General features: G+C 34.1%; 1 protein-coding gene and 1 long non-coding RNA gene across 3 annotated transcripts in view; one reads left to right on the top strand and one right to left on the bottom strand.

The window, feature by feature from the left end:
* bif (protein phosphatase 1-binding protein bifocal) overlaps nt 1–21,247 on the top strand; it is a 107,369-nt gene that overhangs the window by 42,086 nt on the left and 44,036 nt on the right. For both annotated transcript variants that reach the window (XM_085946781.1, XM_085946780.1), the window contains exon 3: nt 13,899–14,117. In XM_085946781.1, the coding sequence (XP_085802907.1) occupies nt 13,899–14,117 (219 nt within the window). The remainder of the gene's footprint in view (nt 1–13,898; nt 14,118–21,247) is intronic.
* Nucleotides 17,395–21,247, bottom strand: part of LOC147071851 (uncharacterized) — a 386,436-nt gene continuing 382,583 nt past the window's right edge. The window contains exons 2-3 of the long non-coding RNA XR_015070608.1: nt 18,263–18,858; nt 17,395–18,076 (exon numbers count right to left, since the gene is read on the bottom strand). This is a non-coding gene — a long non-coding RNA (uncharacterized LOC147071851). The remainder of the gene's footprint in view (nt 18,077–18,262; nt 18,859–21,247) is intronic.

Here is a 21,247-nt window from a genome sequence, read left to right as displayed (position 1 = left end):
AGATATACTTAAGTATATTTTCATTGAAAACATACAGTGGCGTGCGGTTCATACATGCTGTGGATCCGCGCATGCCTTAAGGTTCAAATAGACTATATGACGATCAGGCACATATATGCTAAGAGCGTTTTAGTGTCTATGATCAAATATATGCCATTCCGACATTTATACATACATATTGTATGACAGCTATGACATCGTATTTACACTCTGTGACACCCTGTGACACAGGACGCCAACATAAGAAACGGGTTTTTCGACATATATATGACCGATCGTCATAGAGTGTATTTGAAGCATTTCTACTACTTATTTCAAACAATTCATATTATGATAGTATAACCAATACATACATTTAATAACATACTAGTTGCTCCGTATTGCTCCATATGGGAGCAAATGTGGCATGGCGTGGGATTTTATATTTGATAGTATCTTTCGTGCTTTGCAAACAGTTTTCCATTTCTTTAAGACAGCAACGTCAACGTATAATTTAATTAGGAACCAATGACAGCAACACTAAAATCATTTGTTTTTAAAAATCTGACATCGAGTATTCAGTAGAACTAATGTATTTCAACACTAGAATATCCAGCTTGACAAAAATGTTACATCTCAAAATACTCCTTGCGATTTTAATAGATATCTATATGATTTAGAAGTGCATGCCCGATCTCAAAAGACATCGCACGCCATTGGTTTACAATAATCGTTTACTGAATGCATTTGTTAGAAGAAGGTTATATTTTGTAGTATATCCGAATTTTATAGTGTCATGTTCTTTATACATAGGTACCTACTGAAAATGATAGCGGTTTCTTCACTGGTACTGTCACACTACGTTTAAATGTATGTAGTATTCCCATTAAACGAATTTCGGAGACAATTGTTCCAAGTTTTATTTTATGGATATTTTATATTCAAGTTATGCTTGGTGTGGTAGTAGGTATAAAACGGAAAGGAAAATGTATGCAGTGTTGGCAATATATTGTTGCGACATGTCAATATATATTATGAATTAGTGATTTCATTATACTTACTTTAGTATATTTCTAATATATCTCGTATCTTATCTCTTATCGACACTGCTGTAAGTAGTATTTTTGCATGTTGTTGCAGGACCGTTTGCGTTGCGGAAGTCCTCAGTTTATAGATAAGATACGTCAACAAGGCACAGAACACTAACATCCGCCCAACGAATAAACATAATGAAAATGTCGTCACATGATTTCCCCTCCACCACTCGCCATATCTCCACAACCCTTATGTGGGCGAATACGCCGTAACGAACGAAAATCAGGAAGAATTTCCCAGGCCACTGCACTCGAGTGTTCAGGATTCCTAACTTGATAATTCATATTGTTAGTTAGGTCTAGCATTGGTAAGATGAGACCTTTTAATCATGTCTCTATATAAAATCCAGACCAACATCATATTATTATGTAGGTACATCTACCCGTAAACAAATAAACTCTATCCACTGCTGGATGAAGGCCTCTCCAAGCTGATTCCAATTCTCTCGGTCATGTGCGTTACGTTGCCACGTACTTCCGCAGAAAATCATTTCATCGATCCAGCGGTCTACCTTGCGGACGTTTTATACCTCTTGGGTACCTACCACTGGACGACTACATTTGTCCGATTGTTTTTTCTTCGACATATTTGTCCAGCACATGTCCATTTGAGGTTTTTAGCGAATTCTATTACATCGTAAACCCTTGTCTGTTTCCTAATCCTTTTTTTTACTTTTCCTTTCGAGGATTAGGAAAATCGTATAAACACTTTATAATTGACCACGTTTTATGTGGATAGAATGCACTGGCAAACAAGCTACATTGGCCATGTTTACCTGAAAAATATTATTTCGTCGGAAGCAGCGATGCGTGGTCTCTGGGAATGTTGTTTCGATTACATCGCGCAAACTTGTACGATGTTTACCTACCTACTGCCGAAACTGAATTAAAATTTATAACAATGTATACAGGTGTGGACATGCGTACACATAATTATTGTGCAAGTGCATTTGTATAGCGGCAAAAGTTTACAAACCATTAAAATAATATAATTTGTTTACGGACATAATATGTATATTGGTCTGGGGTCTGGAATCTGTCTGCAACTGACTGTACAGCACACGTGGCAGAAGAAAAACATTTGTGACTCTCAATTATTATAAAATAAAATTATACTCAAAAATTCAATGTACATTCATATTTTGCCATTGAGCATTGAACTTGATTATAAGTGCTTAATAAAAAAAATAATATTCAAGTGTAAGGTAAAGGGCCGTCGCTTGTTTGTTTTCTCGAAATGCAAATATCTGACGACGCGCACTCTTGCGTGCTTACAAATAATTCAATGTCTCGTTACCTGACGAAGGTGATGTAATTTACCTAGTAAGTATACACCGAAGAATATTTTTGACCAGGTGTCGTGTCTCCGGTGACTTCTGCTTCTATTATGTCGTGTCGAAAACGAACAGTATATTTACTGATTATATCATTTTCGCGTGCCTAATACTAACTACCCCCAGAATTGATTGTTCATATGAATTACACACGAGCATGAGCCTATTCTAGTACTATATTATACGCAATGATTTTTTTCTTTTCTCCAAATGCCTGTCTTTATTTTTGCTAATAATGTAGATTTTGTGAATCTGTGCTAAGTGAAATAAAGGATTATTAAATAAGATTTATTATATATCTTTATTTAATTTTTTCAAGTTTTTCTAAAGCCTAATCAGCAAAATTAAGACCCACCAAATTGTCATTCGGTTTAAGTTCTTGTGTAAAAAAAAAAATATCATTTGACTCAAATTTTCCAATTAAATTGCGAATAGCATGCTCTGTATGTTGATTATTTTGATCATAAATTTGACGTAATGCCCGAAACATAGCTCGAATAGAATAGATTTGTATACGCTGTACAACTGTGTAGGTATCTTTCCATAATGATTTGCCAAACAACACTGAACACAAATATCAATTTTGGTATTTGGTAGCAGGAAAAAATGGCTGCTATGACAATTTATAATACTTACTAATTTAATAACCCTTGTTTTTTTGTAGGTAGGTATTGGATAACGTGTTTCGCTCAAATGGTGAACTTTATCAAATGTGAGAAGAAACACGTGATAATCACAAAACAAGTGATAATAATTAATTTGTGTGTCATTGTGTTATACCTATTTATGGTGGGTAGCAGAAAATTATATTCAATTCAGGTCTTTTGAAAAATAATAAAATTATATTTTTTATTACCTACGTGTCAAATGTGAATTAAAATACCAATTACATTAAAATGCTCCAATTGTAGTCGCACACTTATTTCTTTTTTTTTTTTAAATGGGTATGTAAACGGAACAGGACCCTCGACAAACATTCGGCAGCGTATAGTCACAGCAGGACGAGATGACGCCGGGTACGTTGGCCGTCGCGGCTCGTTGCTTTCATGAAGGGCGTTTGAAATGTCAACCAACTACTGCTGTGCATGATGAAAAATTGGCATTGTTTGGTTTTTTACTACATATTTTTCATATTAAATAATTCCGGGGAAAAAATCATATCTAATATGCGTCACCGTGTCTCCAATTTTTAACATCTATCTCTTTTTTTGGCCAGCATCTGAATCGTGAGTAACATTTAAATTTGGTGACGTACTTATGAAAAATGGCATTATCTCAATTATTTAGCTAACTTTATGACACTTGAGTCGATGGCTCAAATTCACATGATTTTGTTACAATGTTTAGGCATGTATACAAAGCATATTGTACACATTCGGTCGAATGAATTACTCACTGTATGTATTAGCACTCGAGGATATTCTCAATTTATAACACTTAATAATGGATCATTCTTTATTGAACATACATATTATTTTGAATTTGGAAAGATTCTGAAGATGGTTAGGAATCAATGGGGGTTGTTACCTATTATTAGTACCTTGATACAAACCACAAAAGCCGGTACTTAGCTAATATTAACGAAGCTTGAGAAGCCCTACATGATTATTCGTTAATTTCGCGTACCTAATTAGATAGGGTCCAAGTGGCTAAATCGGTAATGTTCATTGGCCAGAATCAAATGAATGCAGGATGAGTCCTGTCCGGTACCATAAGATTTTTCTAATCGGTATGTTTATAAGGTGTTTCCAAAGTATGTATGACAATTTTACATGCTTCTTGCTTACCGTGTTCTCCTTTTTAAATATCAATGGATTCCGCCGTCAGAATAGATGAAAGATTTGAGAGGTCCGTACATCCTTCACTTGGTAGTTTGATAAGTATTTGATAAAATATATTAATTAAAAAAACATCCCTTCGTACCCAGCTAAACTATTTGCTCCTGTTTAAATTCGAGTTAGGTAGGTACCTACCTAAGTATTTTAGTGGCTACGTTTCCCGCTAGTCTGTCCAATGTTTTGATTCAATTCGCCTTACTTTCCTCGTGTTAGGCTTTAATCAGTTGCCCGTGATCTCCGATTCGATCGCCATCGCCCAATGTCAAGTGAATGTCCGTCCATTGATTATAATACTGGGCGTCGCGGAATTTATCTGATCTGAATAAAATCTCACTCGGTTAATTTGCATTTTGATTTTTTTATTTTCAGAAAATATACTACGGTTGTTATTTTGAGACTCAACAGATTCCGTGCCGATCACTATATTATCCACCAAAATTACCATTAATAATCTCCACTGCTTGTTGAAACTTCAATTTAAATTTGAACCGACGATTTTAATTATATTTTATTCAAAATAATTCTTGCACGTGCGCAACTCGTTCAATTTTCCGGCTCAGGGAGACAAATTTTAATTTGTTTTTGATATGCATTAAAAATTGAAAAGTAGTTTGTCATCCTATCTTGGCTTCTTTAGCGGCCCTCGTAGTCTAGTGCGTAAGGTGCTAGCCTTTTATCCAGACTCTCCGTGTTCGATCCCGGTGAGGTCACTATGTGTGTGCTTATTATGTGATAATACAGATTTTCTAGGTGTATCTTACCACACAGTACTACGCAGTAATACGTTTTCAGACTGAATAAGTCCATACTACTGTTAGCCCAGCTATACCATTGAGTCCATATACCATAATATAATATTATAATACATGACGGCATCAGACATATAGGTGTACCTGCATATAATTCTAAAAATCTGTCATAAAGTCGAGGGCCAATAATTGTGATTCGAATTCGCAACTTTCGCTAGAGCTGGTCGAGTGGTGTAACGATTAAGCTACTGACCCAAGCTTTAACTGTATAATGTAACTGAGGATTTTTTTCAAACTCCTTCAACGTAATATAGCTACTATCTCACAGAACAGATTAATAATACAGAAATGTGAAACCCAGTTGCCATGGACCAAGGTTTTGAGCAGGGCTACCTTTATTATTTTATGACCCAACCCAAAGAATACAAAATGTGCCGACTGTCCTCAATTTGAATGTGCGTTTTGTATGCGTGATCAACTAGTTTAATGTAATGCACATACGTAATGCCGGGTCTACACTGGCAACATGTCGCGCGACAACCTCGTTAAGTTTTACGATAATTATCATAATTTGTTAAGAAATTGTACGATAATTATCATACTTGTCGTAAAATTTAACGAGGTTGTCGCACGACATGTTGCCAGTGTGGACCCGGCATAACGTTTATTGGTTATCCCATATTTTTCCACACTCTAAATCCTTGTTATACCACACCCGGTAGGGTAAGCCAGTTCCCATTAATTATGTGTTCCCTCTACTATCTTTATTATTTAATTAAATCAAGATATGTATTATCATCACAGAGATCGATTCATAGATGGCGTCGGAATTGATCTAAATTTTAATTGTGACACATTATACTTGCTACAAAATGCAAAGAATAATGAATTCAATTCATTAAAAAGGTTTTAATAATAGTTTACTTCGACAGCTATCCCAAAATATCATGAAACCTCTATAGAAGTTCAATCTCCGCTTGGTCAAGCAATGTACATTGTTGAGTGTTACAACAAAAATCGACCTTGTGTTTTGTATTGGCCATTCGTTATTCCTTATTATTATTACCCACGCATTTTATAACATTTAGATTAGGTAGTAGCTATAAAAAGCGATCATTTAAATACCTTATTTTGATAATAAATAACAGTTCGACTGCATAAGTAGCCAATAACCATGCCCGATTTAAATGCCAAATGTCTTGCCGTGTCGTTTAATCGAAGGTATCTCGTATCCATCCATAGATAAAAAAGTTACTTATTTATGATGCCACAGTCAAAATAAATAAATGTGTGTTAAAAAAATATAAATCGATGTCCATAATCTTAAACTTGGAAACTTAAATATCAGGTGTAAAAGTACATAATAGAGCCTTTTAAATGTTTTCATGATCATCAGTCACCCTCAGGGCGAGCTTTGTTCCGGGTTCGAAGACGGTAGAGTGTGTATAATAATTCATATGTCGCTATTTATTTTCAATGCCTTTTCTCTTCCCGCAATCAAATGAGTTAAAATTACTAACAAGCGATCCTAAATAATCAATATTAAATATTCAGACTGCGGCATATAATACATAGGTATGCTCCGTTTGGTTAGGTAGGTAGTCGATTTTTTTTCCCTGCAAAGATATTATGCATACTTGATAATTTACTTTGTCATGTAGTAATAATAAATTTCTCTCTACCATGGATTATCCCGAACCTAATTCTGTTCTCGGGATTTTAATATAATAAGATTTTTTGACCACAATTAAAGTGTCTGGATGAATATGAAAAGTGCTGAAAAAACATACAGATTTTTATGTCAAATAGTATGATAAAAGTATACAATTCCCTTTAAAAACATTAAGCAAGACAATGCTTTTCAAAAGAGTCTGCGTTCACTTGAATAATTAAAAAAAATATATATAATATATACCTACCTACCTACGTAGGTACCTACATCACGTGGTGTTCATAAAAAATAGTTTTTTTTTACTATACATGGTTCGCTCTCGTAGTGTGTTTTATCAGATATATTTGATAATAAATGTTATCTAGGAACATATTTAATTATTGATTTGTATGGAATGTAACTTTCTTATACATGATAATAAATTTTGAACATTTATATACTTTGAAAACACTTCTAAGAAATATATAGATATACCTAACCAACAGAAAAAAATCTTTTTGAAAAAATACGACACAATATAATTCGAACCTGCGCCCCCCGGATTCACGCCCATGTGCTCTGACCACTAGGTTGTACGTGTCCTGTCTAATTACGATTAAGTTAACTAACGTTTTTACAATACTCTGATGCGCTTTCTAAAGTATGTAGTGTTTTCAAATTACATGTAGGTATGCTCAATAAAAGAATGTTACATTCTTAAATCTTGTGAATTATTCGTTGAATTTCTTAAAATAATACAATTAATACGTAATTTATAATTTCTCTGGACTTTATTCATTTGCGTACTGCGGATGTAGCCATGTTCTTAAAGTTGTGTAGTTTTACAACAAAATTCCTTATATCAAATGAAAACTAAATAAATGTTAATATCGTTGTTCGGGTTCCCAGATTGCAAACCTATTCTCTACTGCGAAATACCGTGAACTATAAAATATTGAATGCGTACAGAAAACGACGAAAAACCGAAATGTGTCACTAAATTGATATTAATTTGGTCTATTTCTTGCCATTCTTATCTGCTCAAATAGTAAAACCACTGCTTTATATAATAGTCCAGTTGTAAACAAATTCGCGTAGTACATCTTAACCATTTCACAGACAAAAAAAAACGCTTTGACAGTTGAACCCGCGTCTTTTAACGGTACTACGAAACAGCTGACTGGACGCTGACGTCACGCCTCGTGGCTCTTCGGATTTTCCCATCCGTCAGCCTTCAGCCGTGACGGAATTTTCCGGAAAAATAAATACTCAATACTGACGCTAAGAAGAGGTCTTTAAACTTAGTATTTATTTATAATCAACACTGTCAATTATTGATGATAAACTGTTTTTTTTTTATTGTTCATTGTAATTAGCAGACAATGAAATTTTTAATAGTGAATCGATCGTAGAACTCCGTATATTGTAAATAAATGTATGCTATGATAATGTGTCGTGCGACGTGTTAGCAATAATTATAATTGGTTGATTAATTCCTGCCGGGATCGTTGACTTTTTGATTCGTAAAAATCTCCCTCCTCCCATCCACGCTTTCATAATTTGATAGAATACTTTCTGAGTTTCTAACGTTATTTAATTAATAACTAGGTATCGATTGAACTGGCTTTATTGTCGTAGAATTCGTTTCAATCCTCTTTTTTAGTATAATATGCCTTTATTTAACTTTGAGTTGGTAATGTTGACAACTGTTTTCGTCTTGCTAACCAATTTTCAGTACGATCTATCAGTAGTAATCAAAATCTCCGCTTCGAGTATTTGAGCGCGAAATATTGTTTTTTTTTTTAAAGATGGGTTTATAACCTAAAAACAACGGTCAATACAGCGAAACTGAAAAAGACATCATTTTTCCTCTCGTTAAAATATAGTTACGTTTGCATACCTATACAAATGTATTGCTGTCAAGAAGTCTTCGAAAATCATAGTTGTTTACTGTCTCCTTAATTCAATAGTTCTATAATTTTAATACCCATATCTTATTTATTTTGATCTCATTCACAATCTAACAATAAAAAAAATCTCGTTAGTGTGTCTCAACACATATTATAAATTAATATTCTAACACAAATAAAACTAATGAATTAGGAACATATTGGACATGCCTACATGAGTAATACTAAATTAAAGATTTGCGGATCATTAATTCAAATCACTTGATTGACTCTATAGTCGTTGTTTGCTCTTCTTTATCTCATATTTACTAAGATTCCGCATGCATTAAGTATCTAACTTAATATCCCGGCCTGACCACATTTCTTATTCACCATCGCACGCGTGTCTCCCCTCTGGGTTCCTCACCGTGAGACAGTCATGCCAATAATAATTTATTTATTTCCTGCAAACCTGTTTTAAGACTCGCATTATTTCACTGCCTGTACAGACTATAGAGAATGAACTCTATTTTATATTGCCGACTGAGAATGCGCATGATAATATTGTGATAATGCTAAGATAATACAGTGCATAATGCTATGGTTTTCTAAAACAGCTGTTCATCGATATAGACATTATAGTATAACTAACGAGCTCAGAGGAGAATTGAGTACTCGTCACTATAAATTATCAAATTATCATAATATTCGGTCGATATCAAACCTTTCAAGCAAGTAGTTAAAAATTAACACATCGGTTAAATCGTCGTTCCACGCATATTGTGTTTGTCCTTATTTGACATTAAACTATTAAATACTAAATTAACATAGATAATTAAATTAGTATTATCTAAATATATACATCCTATGAAATACGGTGTATACAATAAAAACTTACCTACAGACGTAACTATTGAAAATAACAATCTTTGGCATCTCATATTTCTCCATATTCAAGAATTATATATTCTTACAGCCTCACCCAGATGACACACCTTTTTGTGTTTCTTTGTTAAACCATAATCTTCCGAAGTATTCCACTTTAGAGCGGTAGGTAGTTGAAAGATACTTACATCTCAGCCACGTATAGTGTCTCGTGAAGTAAAAATTTAATGTTGTCTCACCTTTTTGATAGGTACTCAGTATGTATGTAAATAAGTTCTGGGTCCTACCTATATAACACCCAACTATATCTTCATTATAGTGGCGAAGGTTGCCTGTGGTAGGTAACAAAAAGAAAGTCTTAGGATTAAATTTAAATTAAATTAACACGAATTAAATTTGAATTTCGTTCATTTCAATATACTAAACAAAAAAATATTATATTTTAGGTTTTTATAATGGATATTTTACAAAAAAAAGACATGAAGGCATTAAAATGTATATAAAAAGGTAATGCCCAACTGCGATTCGATCTCGGGTTAGAAAATTCTACAGTCTCGATAGTGTTTTGTCGAAGACCGTTTTGCATCAAATCCCGTCCAAAAAATATATATATATACATCAGGCTTATATACATATAGCCTCAAGTTTTGGCATTGTATGCGTGTGTTATGCCGGGTCCACACCGAAAACAAGTCGCGCGACAACTCGTTAAATTTTACGATAAGCATGATAATTATCGTAAAATTTCTTAAGCAATTATGATAATTATCGTAAAATTTAACGAGTTGTCGCGCGACTTGTTGCCGGTGTGGCCGCACTTTTATGTATCTGTATGTGTGGAATGTACCAAACTTAGAATCTTTTGTTAGATATTATATAGTTCGTTACGTATTGGTGGAATTTCTACGTGTCGTCTGGTTGACCAAATCGACAATCATTTTGTAATACATATCTACAGACATAATATAATAATATAATGAAGTTATTATTAATTTAACAACATTAATAGGCAAGTGAAAATTAATTTAAAAATTAATTAAATTAGGTCCATAATGGCAATAACAATAATTTTAGTTCCTTAGAACAATTTTAATAACCATAGCCAAAAAAAAATATTCGTTGTCGTCTAGGATTGCATCTTTAAAATAATGTTCCGTACCTTGAAATCTTTGTGAAAATCAAGATCCAACTTTGATAGACCAGAATAATGAATTGAATTAATTCAAGCGCCATTCATTCATTCATTCATTGTCGAGCGAAAATTTTCTCATCGCCTTAATTATTACAGTATCTACATCTACAAGAACGATAACCTCGCATTGTGTATTTTTTTTTTGCTATTCTTTAATAAACTTAATATTTTTATTGTAATCGTCGGTGGTGACCTCAAAGTTTCGGATTAATCCGGCGAAACGCGCAAACAGAATCCCATTGTCTAATTGGCGGGACGGCATACCACCATTGTCCGGTTACGGAATTCGCTTAAAGAAACAGGTGCACTCAAACTATTTGTTTTTTATGGTATCTCTGTAATTTTCATGAAAGTGATGATATGTTTCGTCTGCTCAATGAATTCTCCATTTACTTACATGTAATCCATAAACACAGAACGAATTATTTTTTCGCTGTTCATAAAATAATCGAATAGGTTTTTTAAATCACTTTGTATTTACACATTATATACATTTATAACTATAAGTATATTACACGATCATTAATCCACTGCAGGATGAAAGTCACTCCAAACTGATTCTGTTCCCCCTGGTCCTATAATACGTAGCGTTGCTACTTGCACTACTTTCATAATATTATCTAGCTCGTAGATCCAGCGTACTACAGCTAACAGGTATTGCCTGTCAGACGTTTTCATATGTATTTGGTATGGCTGCACTGAGATAAAAATCTGCCTTCTATTTGCACTACAAACCCAAAACAATACTTACATACAATTTACTATCATTATTTAGAACGTTTGTGGTACCGATTAGTAAACAAAAAGGGTACAAGTGACATATATAAGTATATTTAATTGAATTAGGAGCAATTTTCAGGATTTTCAAACAGGATTCAAACGTTTAACTGCTTCTTATGAATAGATATAACCATTCTATTCGAGCATTAGCGTATATCAATACGACTGTATAAAATGACATTATTTATTTCATAACAACTTTATGTAAGTTAAATGTTTTGGCTTGGCCTGTGTTCCTTCAAACACTAATAAATATAAAGAAATATTAATATTTTTCATTGGATTATAAAAAATAATGATTATTTGAGAACGAGGCCTCATTTACAGAATGTTGTAAACGGCTATGTAGAATTGACACTGGTATATTTTTAACTTTGAAGTCGATTTACTCGTCGTGATCACCGGTGTACTTGTATTAGTTTAACCCTCAGCGCCTTATTGTTTTGTTTGGAGAGCGTCTTATCTCTTGTATTGGTAAGATCAGTCACCAGATCTCTGTGCAAGAGCACCCATCTTTTGTTATATATTTTTATTATTTAGACGAACAATCACAGATCATACGTACAGTATGACAAAACATCAAAAAACCGACATGCTGCTTACCATGCTGCCTTGTTTCAACACGTTAACATACATAATTATTTTGTATGGGTACCAATTTATTCAATCATACTAAAAGTGTTGTTCCTCAAGTTATAGTCCAAAAACCCTTGGGCTCATTCAGAATCTGTGGTCGAATTAAGCACTGTGCGTGAAGCGCATTTCATTGTGCAAGTGCCGTTCCCATGACACTTTTCGCGAGCGAGGGAGACGGGCGGTCGCGCCGCGTCGCCTCTCCTCTAATCGCACGGAATGCGGACGAAACCGAAACTCGGCATTTTCTTCTCTTTTGTGCGCGCTTTTGAATTTTCTCAGAGATTTTCATTTGACGCGGCGCCATTCATCAACGTCACCATCAGTCATCTACGTCGCAACGCATTTAGATCCACAGTGATGTTTTGTTGATGATGATTTATGATGTTATGTATTATTACCATCAGAATACATCTTAATACGAAAGAAATAATGATATAATATCTACGTTGACATTTCCTTTAATTCTATGGAGCATCGAGACTAGGCTTCTAGGTACTCAAATCGGATGAAAAATTAAGCGACATATTATACACTATTGTAAGAACGTCCAGCGCTTTCCAACCTTGTTCGTGTCCCTGCATAGTGTACACTATTTTTTAAATCTGGCACAATCTTGTATAATAGGTACTAATGTACCTGTCACTTCTTCAAACTCATATTAGTATATTATTTTGCTTGTTTCACATAAAATATAATTAGACACAAGTGTAGGTACATAATATTATATTAGTACAAATAAATCTAAAAACGTATGTAGTCGACAAACATGTTCTATAATAACAATAATAATTAATATTTTTATGGTGAATAGGTATAGGTAATAATGTTTATCGTAGGTTTATTTTACGAATAACAAATACTTAATTTAAATTTACCAGAATATTTTTGGACCACTATTAAAAACATTTACAGATTAAGTTATTATAAATAGATACCTAGTCAATTCTTTCAATGAGATACTCGTTGTCGTTGGGAACACAACGTTTTATATCTGGTTCGATGCTTGGAAGAGCTACGCACACTTCTGATATAAAACCCTTTCTTAATACAATACAAAATCAAAATTTCTCCGACCTGGCAAATGTTAGAAGAGCTATCATTGATCTTGGTTTTTTTCGAGAGACGAAAACTCTTCTTTTACAGTCAATCAAGAAGTCTTCCAATCACAATCACTCACATCAGTCACAGCATACCGATTGAGAAGCTATGACTACAACCGAAATTTGGGACTAAAATTAACTTAATGTGTTATGTTTATTTAAAATAGTAGCTATGTTTGTTTTGAAACTGAACTTTCTAAAAAGTGTGGTTTCATACTTAATATTAGTTTTATTACGATTACAAACCTGATAATTTCATAGTGTTTAAAAGTGTCACTAGTGTGATGTAATTTCGTTATTTACCAAAGGAATAATATTTTTTTTATTATTAGTGGGCAATTGCCGCGTATGTATTATGTTTATAAAACCTCGTATTTAAATTATTTTTTTGTGTTGAGATAAATATTATGTTGAAGAATCGTTTAATATCAAATTGTCGCTACTGCTAAATACTTATATCATGCATATAGGTAGGTACCCTATCATTATCATAACCGACTCAAACTTACATATTATGCTCAAGACACGCCTAAAGTTTTGTCTCCTCTTGTCTTCCATCCGCCTGTAATGTTAAATTGTAAGGATTAATTTATACATATTTATATATTAGAGGAAGACGGTAGGTAGGTACTCCATATCATATGTGTAATAAAAACATTGGTTTCGATATATCAAAGATATACACCAACAATAATTAGATAGGTACTAATCACTTGCAATATATATATATATTATTGTATTTTAAAAAAATCTTCTTCTCATCTCTTTCAGCCCCAGGTGGAATGCAGAGTGTCTTTGCGAGGGGATGTAAGCGGTGGAGAGAGCTGCACGGACGGCTTCGACGACTCCCCATACGACGATGGCGACTTCGAATATCTTGGCGAGTGGACGGCTGGCCCTCCATCGCCGTGCGACGTGGACTTCGAGAACGCCAACGTCCTCATCAACGGCCGAAGCAACATGTCCATGGGGGCCAAGAGCAGGGCTAAGGTGAGATCATTACTTTTTTGCCATCCCACAATTGTCTGAAATGAATATTTGACTTTCCGACACCAAACTTCCATGTTTAGCGTCCAGCATTCATTCTAACATACTTTCCACATCGCTGTCATTTGTCACCTTATGGCTCTGTTAAACTTATCACCGTCGCTTCTAGAACCCGACTCTCCTCACCCCATTCTCTACCACACCTTTATCTCTTTCTACACAGTCCAACTACCGGCGTCTCCCGACTCTCGCCTGTTTAAAATAGCCTATTTAGTGGTTGTGTCTTCTATCTTTGAGACGTAGCCTGCCCAACGGAGTCGCCCCACTTTCACACGTGAGATGCCGGAGGAATCACTGTACGACGTATGCTTTGTTCGTGGTTATACACAGTGACGTCCCTAGACAAAATGCCGCCCCTGGGCAGAGGGCCATAATGCCGCCCCATTTTTTTCTACAATATTTTTTATCATCCGCGCTCGTGTCACCAACTGTCTGGTCACCAAAGACGTCGAAGGGCAACGGAAGTAAACTAGACATCGCGAACCCGACAAAAAAAATACAGTCCTGTTAAACCTTTTATGTTAATTAATACATTTTGTTTTCAACCGGTGAGCTGAATTTTTTAATGGAAAGATATCTTCGTTATTATGTAAGTACTCAGCTTAGGGAGCTATTTCCATATTATACCAAATGATTCTCCTCGATTTGCCCCCCTTCGAGTATCTGCCGCCCCCAAGCGATGTTCAATATGCCTACCCCCACGGGACGTCACTGGTTACACATTTCTACCACCCACTATTTTCATCGCACAGACTCCGAAAACCCTTCTGAAAATCTACATCTTATATACCTACTGTCTTTTGTTCCAATATTATGTTTCCCTGTAAACCGTCGTATGGAATAGGTACACAAATATAATGTGCGTCACCTTCTCGGTGTGGTTGTAAGAAGGTACGAGATACTCAAGTGTGGAAAAATATGGGATATACTTAAATATGCATTAACAAATGTTATTTTCAATATTTATGTCTATATAATAATGTATTTACATTAAATTTTGTCATGTAAACGTAACGCGCATACAATATTGGTAAATATTAAAGAACATTCAGTGTGTTTTGTATTTCTTGTTTTAAACTTACGTCGAAAGTCATGATAATATTATATTATATGAGTTTCACATTTTTAACGCATTTAATCTGTTCTGTTGTTCCAATAATCAACCAGATGTAGCAACTAAATCATATTGCTCTCAAGATCAATCATTTATCCAGCGCTCTTGATATTTTAATTGAAGGAATTTCATTCATACTCCTTACATGTATATTGTATGTTTCTGTACATCGGATTTTCCAGTCTGTATTAGCTTTCAACAGTCACAGACTGTTCTGTTGATCTATATAACATGGAATTACAGTACGATTTCTGTTGTCTAATATACAATATGTACAAGATTGGTAGGCTGCATATTGAGACGTGAATGACAATCCGTGCACTCGCAGACTGTAAACGTGGGCTTAATGATAATGGGCGGATAAAGAGATGCGAGATTACAGTCATTAGGCGCAGCACAAAGAGATGCGAGACGGTGTTCAAGCGGTTAGCTGGCCGAAGACGATAATTACAGGTGGTTTACTTTCGCGGCTAACTATCAAATCGTATCACTCACAATCACGAGCGAGACGCCAGACGCGAATAAGCCGGTAATGCAAATGCCTCGTAGATGTAATAATTATAATTACTGTACTCGCTATTGCAGGAAAGATCCATTTCGTATCGTAAATTTGATTTAAATTAATAGCCGCTATAGAATAATTACGCTCTCTGACTGTGGCAGCTGTGTTGACAATTCTTTATTAATCAGACTGCAAAATATGTTAACTTGAAATGTTTAAAGCAGTTCTTCGAAGGTCACCCGTGAAAACGGTTTATTCGAATAGTCAATAACCAATCCTCATACATAAATCACCGTAATCTCGTTCTCTTATCTATTAACCGTAATTAATTAATTATCATCACAAGTCGTCTTTCAGGGTGATCATAATGACATTGCAAGTGAATTTGAAAACAAGTTTAAGGGGGGACATGTTCGTCGTAGGTAGTAAGTAGTTCGTCGTAGTTAGTAGTAGGGAGTAAAATGATGTTAACGCGCATGTTTGAACACGCGCGTTAACATCATTTTACTCCCTACTTCAATTATAGTTTGTCAATTTATGGCTACGGCCGTATGTTGTAGCTTAACCACTGGGGAATGCCAAAAGAAATGGCGTATTTCAAAAAAACACTACCTTATTCTTAGGTCAATAATTGTTATAAAGCAATCAATATTCGTAGGATGTTTATCACACTTGAATGGTCAAAGACATAGCTTATAATTAGTATCTGTAGAATTATCTTCAAATGTGTTAATCTTGCCGATCTTTTGAATAATAAAATGCCTAATTCTTGTAAAATTTGGAATCACAGAGATTATTTAGATCGTAAATATTTTACTAAAATTATCTCGTCATTAATTATACTAATGGTTTTATAAATGCGTTTAAAAGTTAATAAATGTTAAAAATCTTAACACCACTGCACATTCATGTACCGAAATATGACTATATTCTAAAACATTAGAGCGAGAGGTTTAAAAGAATATTATGTTATGTAATAAAAATACTTTATGCAGTCATCGAATGTTTAAAATAAATATAAAGGATAATAAGGCTTCAAAATTATATAAATAGATTATCTACAACGTTTAAGGAATGTCCAGGATCATGGTTTTAAAATACAAAAAAACTCAATTTTGACCTACGACGAGCATGTCCCCCCTTAATACATTGTATTGATTTTTAATTGACTATTTTTTTATTCATAATTCAATAATTCACAAGATTTAGGAATGTAACATTCTAATTATTGAGCATACATAATTTTGAAAACACTTCTGAGAAAATATGTTACAACCAATAGAAAAAATCTTTTTTTTTTTAAGTAAGACACCCAGCAGGAATCAAACCTGCATCTCTCGGGTTTCGCACCCATGCACATAAACCACTATGTTATTGGCGTCATAGTTAATTGCGACAAATTTTAACTAGTGGCTCTTAATACTATCTGAAGCGCTTTCCAAATTGAGTTACTATTAGCGATCGGCTTTTGTATTTTTAAATCAAAGTAGGTATCACTTTAATTACTAACCGACGTCACGGATCACTCCAAGATTTTTTGTTGTAATTTACTTGAATTTGCTAATATTTTTTAATTAATTTTTTTTATTCAATGAATAATTCACAAGATTTAAGAATATAACATTGTTATTATTGAACGTACATAATTTTGAAGAAAATATATTATAACCAATAGAAAAAGTTTTTTTTTAAAGTAACTTTTTTCAAAAAAGAGTTTTTACATTGGTTTATATATAATATATTTTCAAAGAAAAGAATTTTATTGACTATCTTCATTTTAAATAATCGATACGTATCTAAAAACATTAAAATTCACCTCTCTATTTCTTCTCAGCACCTTTCAGACGCGCTGTTATAATAATATACACTTCCTAATTCTAGGCGTATACATCAATTTATCTAAGTGTTTAATTGATTTCGCCTTGATTTTTAAAGATTTCACTTATCTGCGATCGGATTTGTAAACTCGTTTCCAACACAGAAAGGTTAACAAGTGCAGTGCTAATTTCCCGTCCAACGTCTCACAAAATTAATTTCTCAGACGAAGTCAAATCTCGCCTAAGTGTTTTCTTGTATCGGATTTACCCGATAAAGAGTTTATCTCCGCTTTGTTTGCTACAGGCAAATAAACATCGTCGACTTTATAAAGTGTATCCGGTGGAGATCGTAATAAATAATAACTATTAAAATTGATAATACCCTTTTAGCTCACAGTTTCCCAACCGGTGTAGCCACAAATAGTGTTCGATTTTCCAATGAAAAATGGAAAGGATCAAGAATTTAAAACTTTCAACGGTACTGTTCGGTTATACGGAATACAGCGGAAAACACATTTTGAAAATAGCCGATAAACTGGATTATTTGTTAGGTTAACCTAACCAAACCTAACCTAACCTAAACTTACAAATAATCCAGTTTATCGGCTATTTTCAAAATGCGTTTTCCGCTGTATTCCGTATAACCGAACAGTACCCTTTCAACTTACTGTCGAAGTTCATTTCGATGATGTATAGTTGTTCGCTTGCTAATTAGCTGTAGAAGATCCCTGTAAGCTATCTTTCACGTATATTATTCATTGTTTAGAATCCACAAAGATTATCTTTAAAACCAAGCGCAAGTGCCTCTTTGGTGACTGGTGGCACATAGATATATTGTTTAACTGAAAACTTAGAACTTAAAACTGTAACTAGTAGGTATAGCGCAAACAGAATTTTCAAATTTATATAACTAAATAAAATTGCTCAAGAAAAGTATAAATTATTTGACTTTTTTACAGACGTATCTATATTTCTAGCATTATTCAAGTCAAATGGGTTCTTTTCTAACTTCATCTGACATATTCCTATGTCTACGAAGGTGCGTGGACGCCACGTTGCCAATCCCTAGAGTAGCTACTAGGCATCTATCATTATTTACATTTGTAATTATGGTCCAATGATAAATTTCGTTTTTTTCTTACTTAAAAGTATACGTACTCATACATAAACTATAACACTTATAATTTCTACGAAACATGCCTGCCAATATTCGATTTTCGTACATTTCTGTAGTTCCTACAAAACATTATACTATTATGAAGAACGGTTACTATTACAAAAAATTGCATCAATATATTTTTATGTGAAATATACAAAATATGCAGTGTCCCCTGTGACAGCAAAGTTTGGAAAGCACTACACACGTAAATTTGTCGGAATCGTGAATAGTTTTCCGTACACACAACCCACAAACTTTACGATCGATAAACGATTTTTTATGACTGACCATTTATTTATTAAATTTATGAGAATATTTCTCCATCGAATGTAGTTTGTATGTTTATCGACAAATTGATTTGAATACGAATCTCGGTTGGATGTTTTAATGTATGCCTGCACAACTTACTTACACTTGGCTGTCCGCTAATTATTATGTATACCTAACCCACCTGGCTATCCACCGGTTCGTCCGGTCTAGGCTGCACTGCATAGACCGGTTCGCCTTGAAAGAGAACTCGCAAAGCCAATTCTTCGCTCTACATTCCGTCCTCGAGGGTCGATTTCTCCGGGATGCAGATTTTCGTCCTCCGGGCAATTGACAGACTACATTTTTGAGCATGTCCGAGCATTCTGAGTTGACTAGGTTAGAAAACCATCATAGGAAATACAACACCCTTCCAAATTACCGCATTTCAATCTTCTCGATGTGTTATTTTTCATAAAATGTTCGTCTACCATATAGGATGTGTATGTATTTTAGTTGAGCTCAAAATATTTTTTCATTTTATTAAACCTATTAAAAAGTCTTTAAGGGCCAAAATTAATAATTTATGGTGTCTTAGCAAACTTAGCCTACATAATCTGTGGATTTTGCAATAAATACGTATTTATGTCATTACGATATCTTTTATTTTCTTATCTTAGTAGTTAACGTTTAATGACCACATAAAATATATTCATACCATAAAATTGTGTTATTGTAAACGTCGTCGCGTTAAATAGAGAATAATATTTGGTACCTCAGATGTCCATGGATCTAATTTATTGTAAATAAATCTATAATAGTAAATTCATTTTATGTCATATGTGATAAGACCAAGACAGAACTAACGCAAAGAATACAAACATATGAAATAGTTATAGAGCCTTTTCGAATATTTTTTGATCGGAATCTATCAATGGAAGAAAAAAGAACGCGATAAAAAAGTTGATGGATATTTACAAAGAGGACATTGATGTTTGTACTTTTGAAGATGAATTTGACCATTTTTTAATATTTCTTGAAGAAAACAACGCCACTATTGAAACCACACCAGACATCTATCGAGCCGCCAAAGAAATGTCTTGTACATTCCTAAATGTAGAAATATTATTGATTTTTTTTAACAATCCCCTTATCTAATGCGTCAGGTGAAAGATCGTTTTCTGTTTTAAAGCGTGAAAAAAAATATTTGTTGAAGTACTATGGGAGAATAAAAATTAAATGGTAGGGCCATTTTGTATATAGAGCAAGAAATTTTAAACCGAATTGACACTGCCAAAATAATTGACAAATTTGCAAAAAATAAAGCAAGACGAAAATTTATTTAAAAAAAAATATTTTTTATTTCTAATGCCTTTGTTATATTTTATGTTTCTGAGAGTTTCTATGTATAAAACTTTTTTTTCTAACTTGAATTTAGGGGCCCCGAATTTTTTAGCGCTCAGGGCCTCCGTTTGACTTGATCCGCCCCTGGCCATAGTCAAGATTAAATCAATGGTTGTCGGAAATAGACACTTTCTTTTAAAACCATCCCACAATAGGCATCTCTGAGTAGATGTAGTACGGTATTATTGATACATTTTCTATTTTTCTATTTAGGTGTCATTATTTTAAGTGTCTAATCTAAAGTGGGTTTTTGGGTAATAGTTTTCGCGGCAGCCTCTAACTGTTCCGCGGTGACAACATGTAAAACGCTTAAATTCAATGGCGCTTTGTTCTGCTACATATTATTATTTACCGATTTTCTCCCGCCAGCGCATATTAAATTACCGAGGGGTAATCCGCGAGACAAACCACTTTCTTCGTTTCCGCCGAAAGTGGCACTACTCGCAAATAGCGCGGTAAATCGCCTTTTTGTTGCGTTTTAAACTGGTCGGCGCAAATGCGTACTTGTTGAGATTTTTGCGACTAGAAACCGAGTCTCTCAGTTGATCGTTAAAATCATAATTCATTAGCGATTGCTGTATATTATTCTATGTAGGTACATTTTACAACCGTGTTTAGTAGAATCTTTCCTACAAACCCGCATGCACTTTCCATTCTGTATTCGTGAAATTAGTTATGAAAGATTACTGCGTATGCTTTTCCGTCGATCTGTCCGGCAAATACCTATTGTATTTTCTTTTCAGCAGTGGCCCAGAGTACCTGTTGAAGGAAGGTGGGCTCTGGTAGGTAACATACATTTTTTACCATGTTGGATCCTAAGACGTCCATACT

This window comes from Rhyacophila brunnea, unplaced genomic scaffold, assembly GCF_057557595.1.
Source record: "Rhyacophila brunnea isolate RB1 unplaced genomic scaffold, BYU_Rbru_1.0 scaffold_2, whole genome shotgun sequence".
NCBI lineage: Eukaryota > Metazoa > Arthropoda > Insecta > Trichoptera > Rhyacophilidae > Rhyacophila > Rhyacophila brunnea.
Note: the sequence above shows the minus strand (reverse complement) of the source record. Positions and strands in the feature narration are given on the sequence as shown.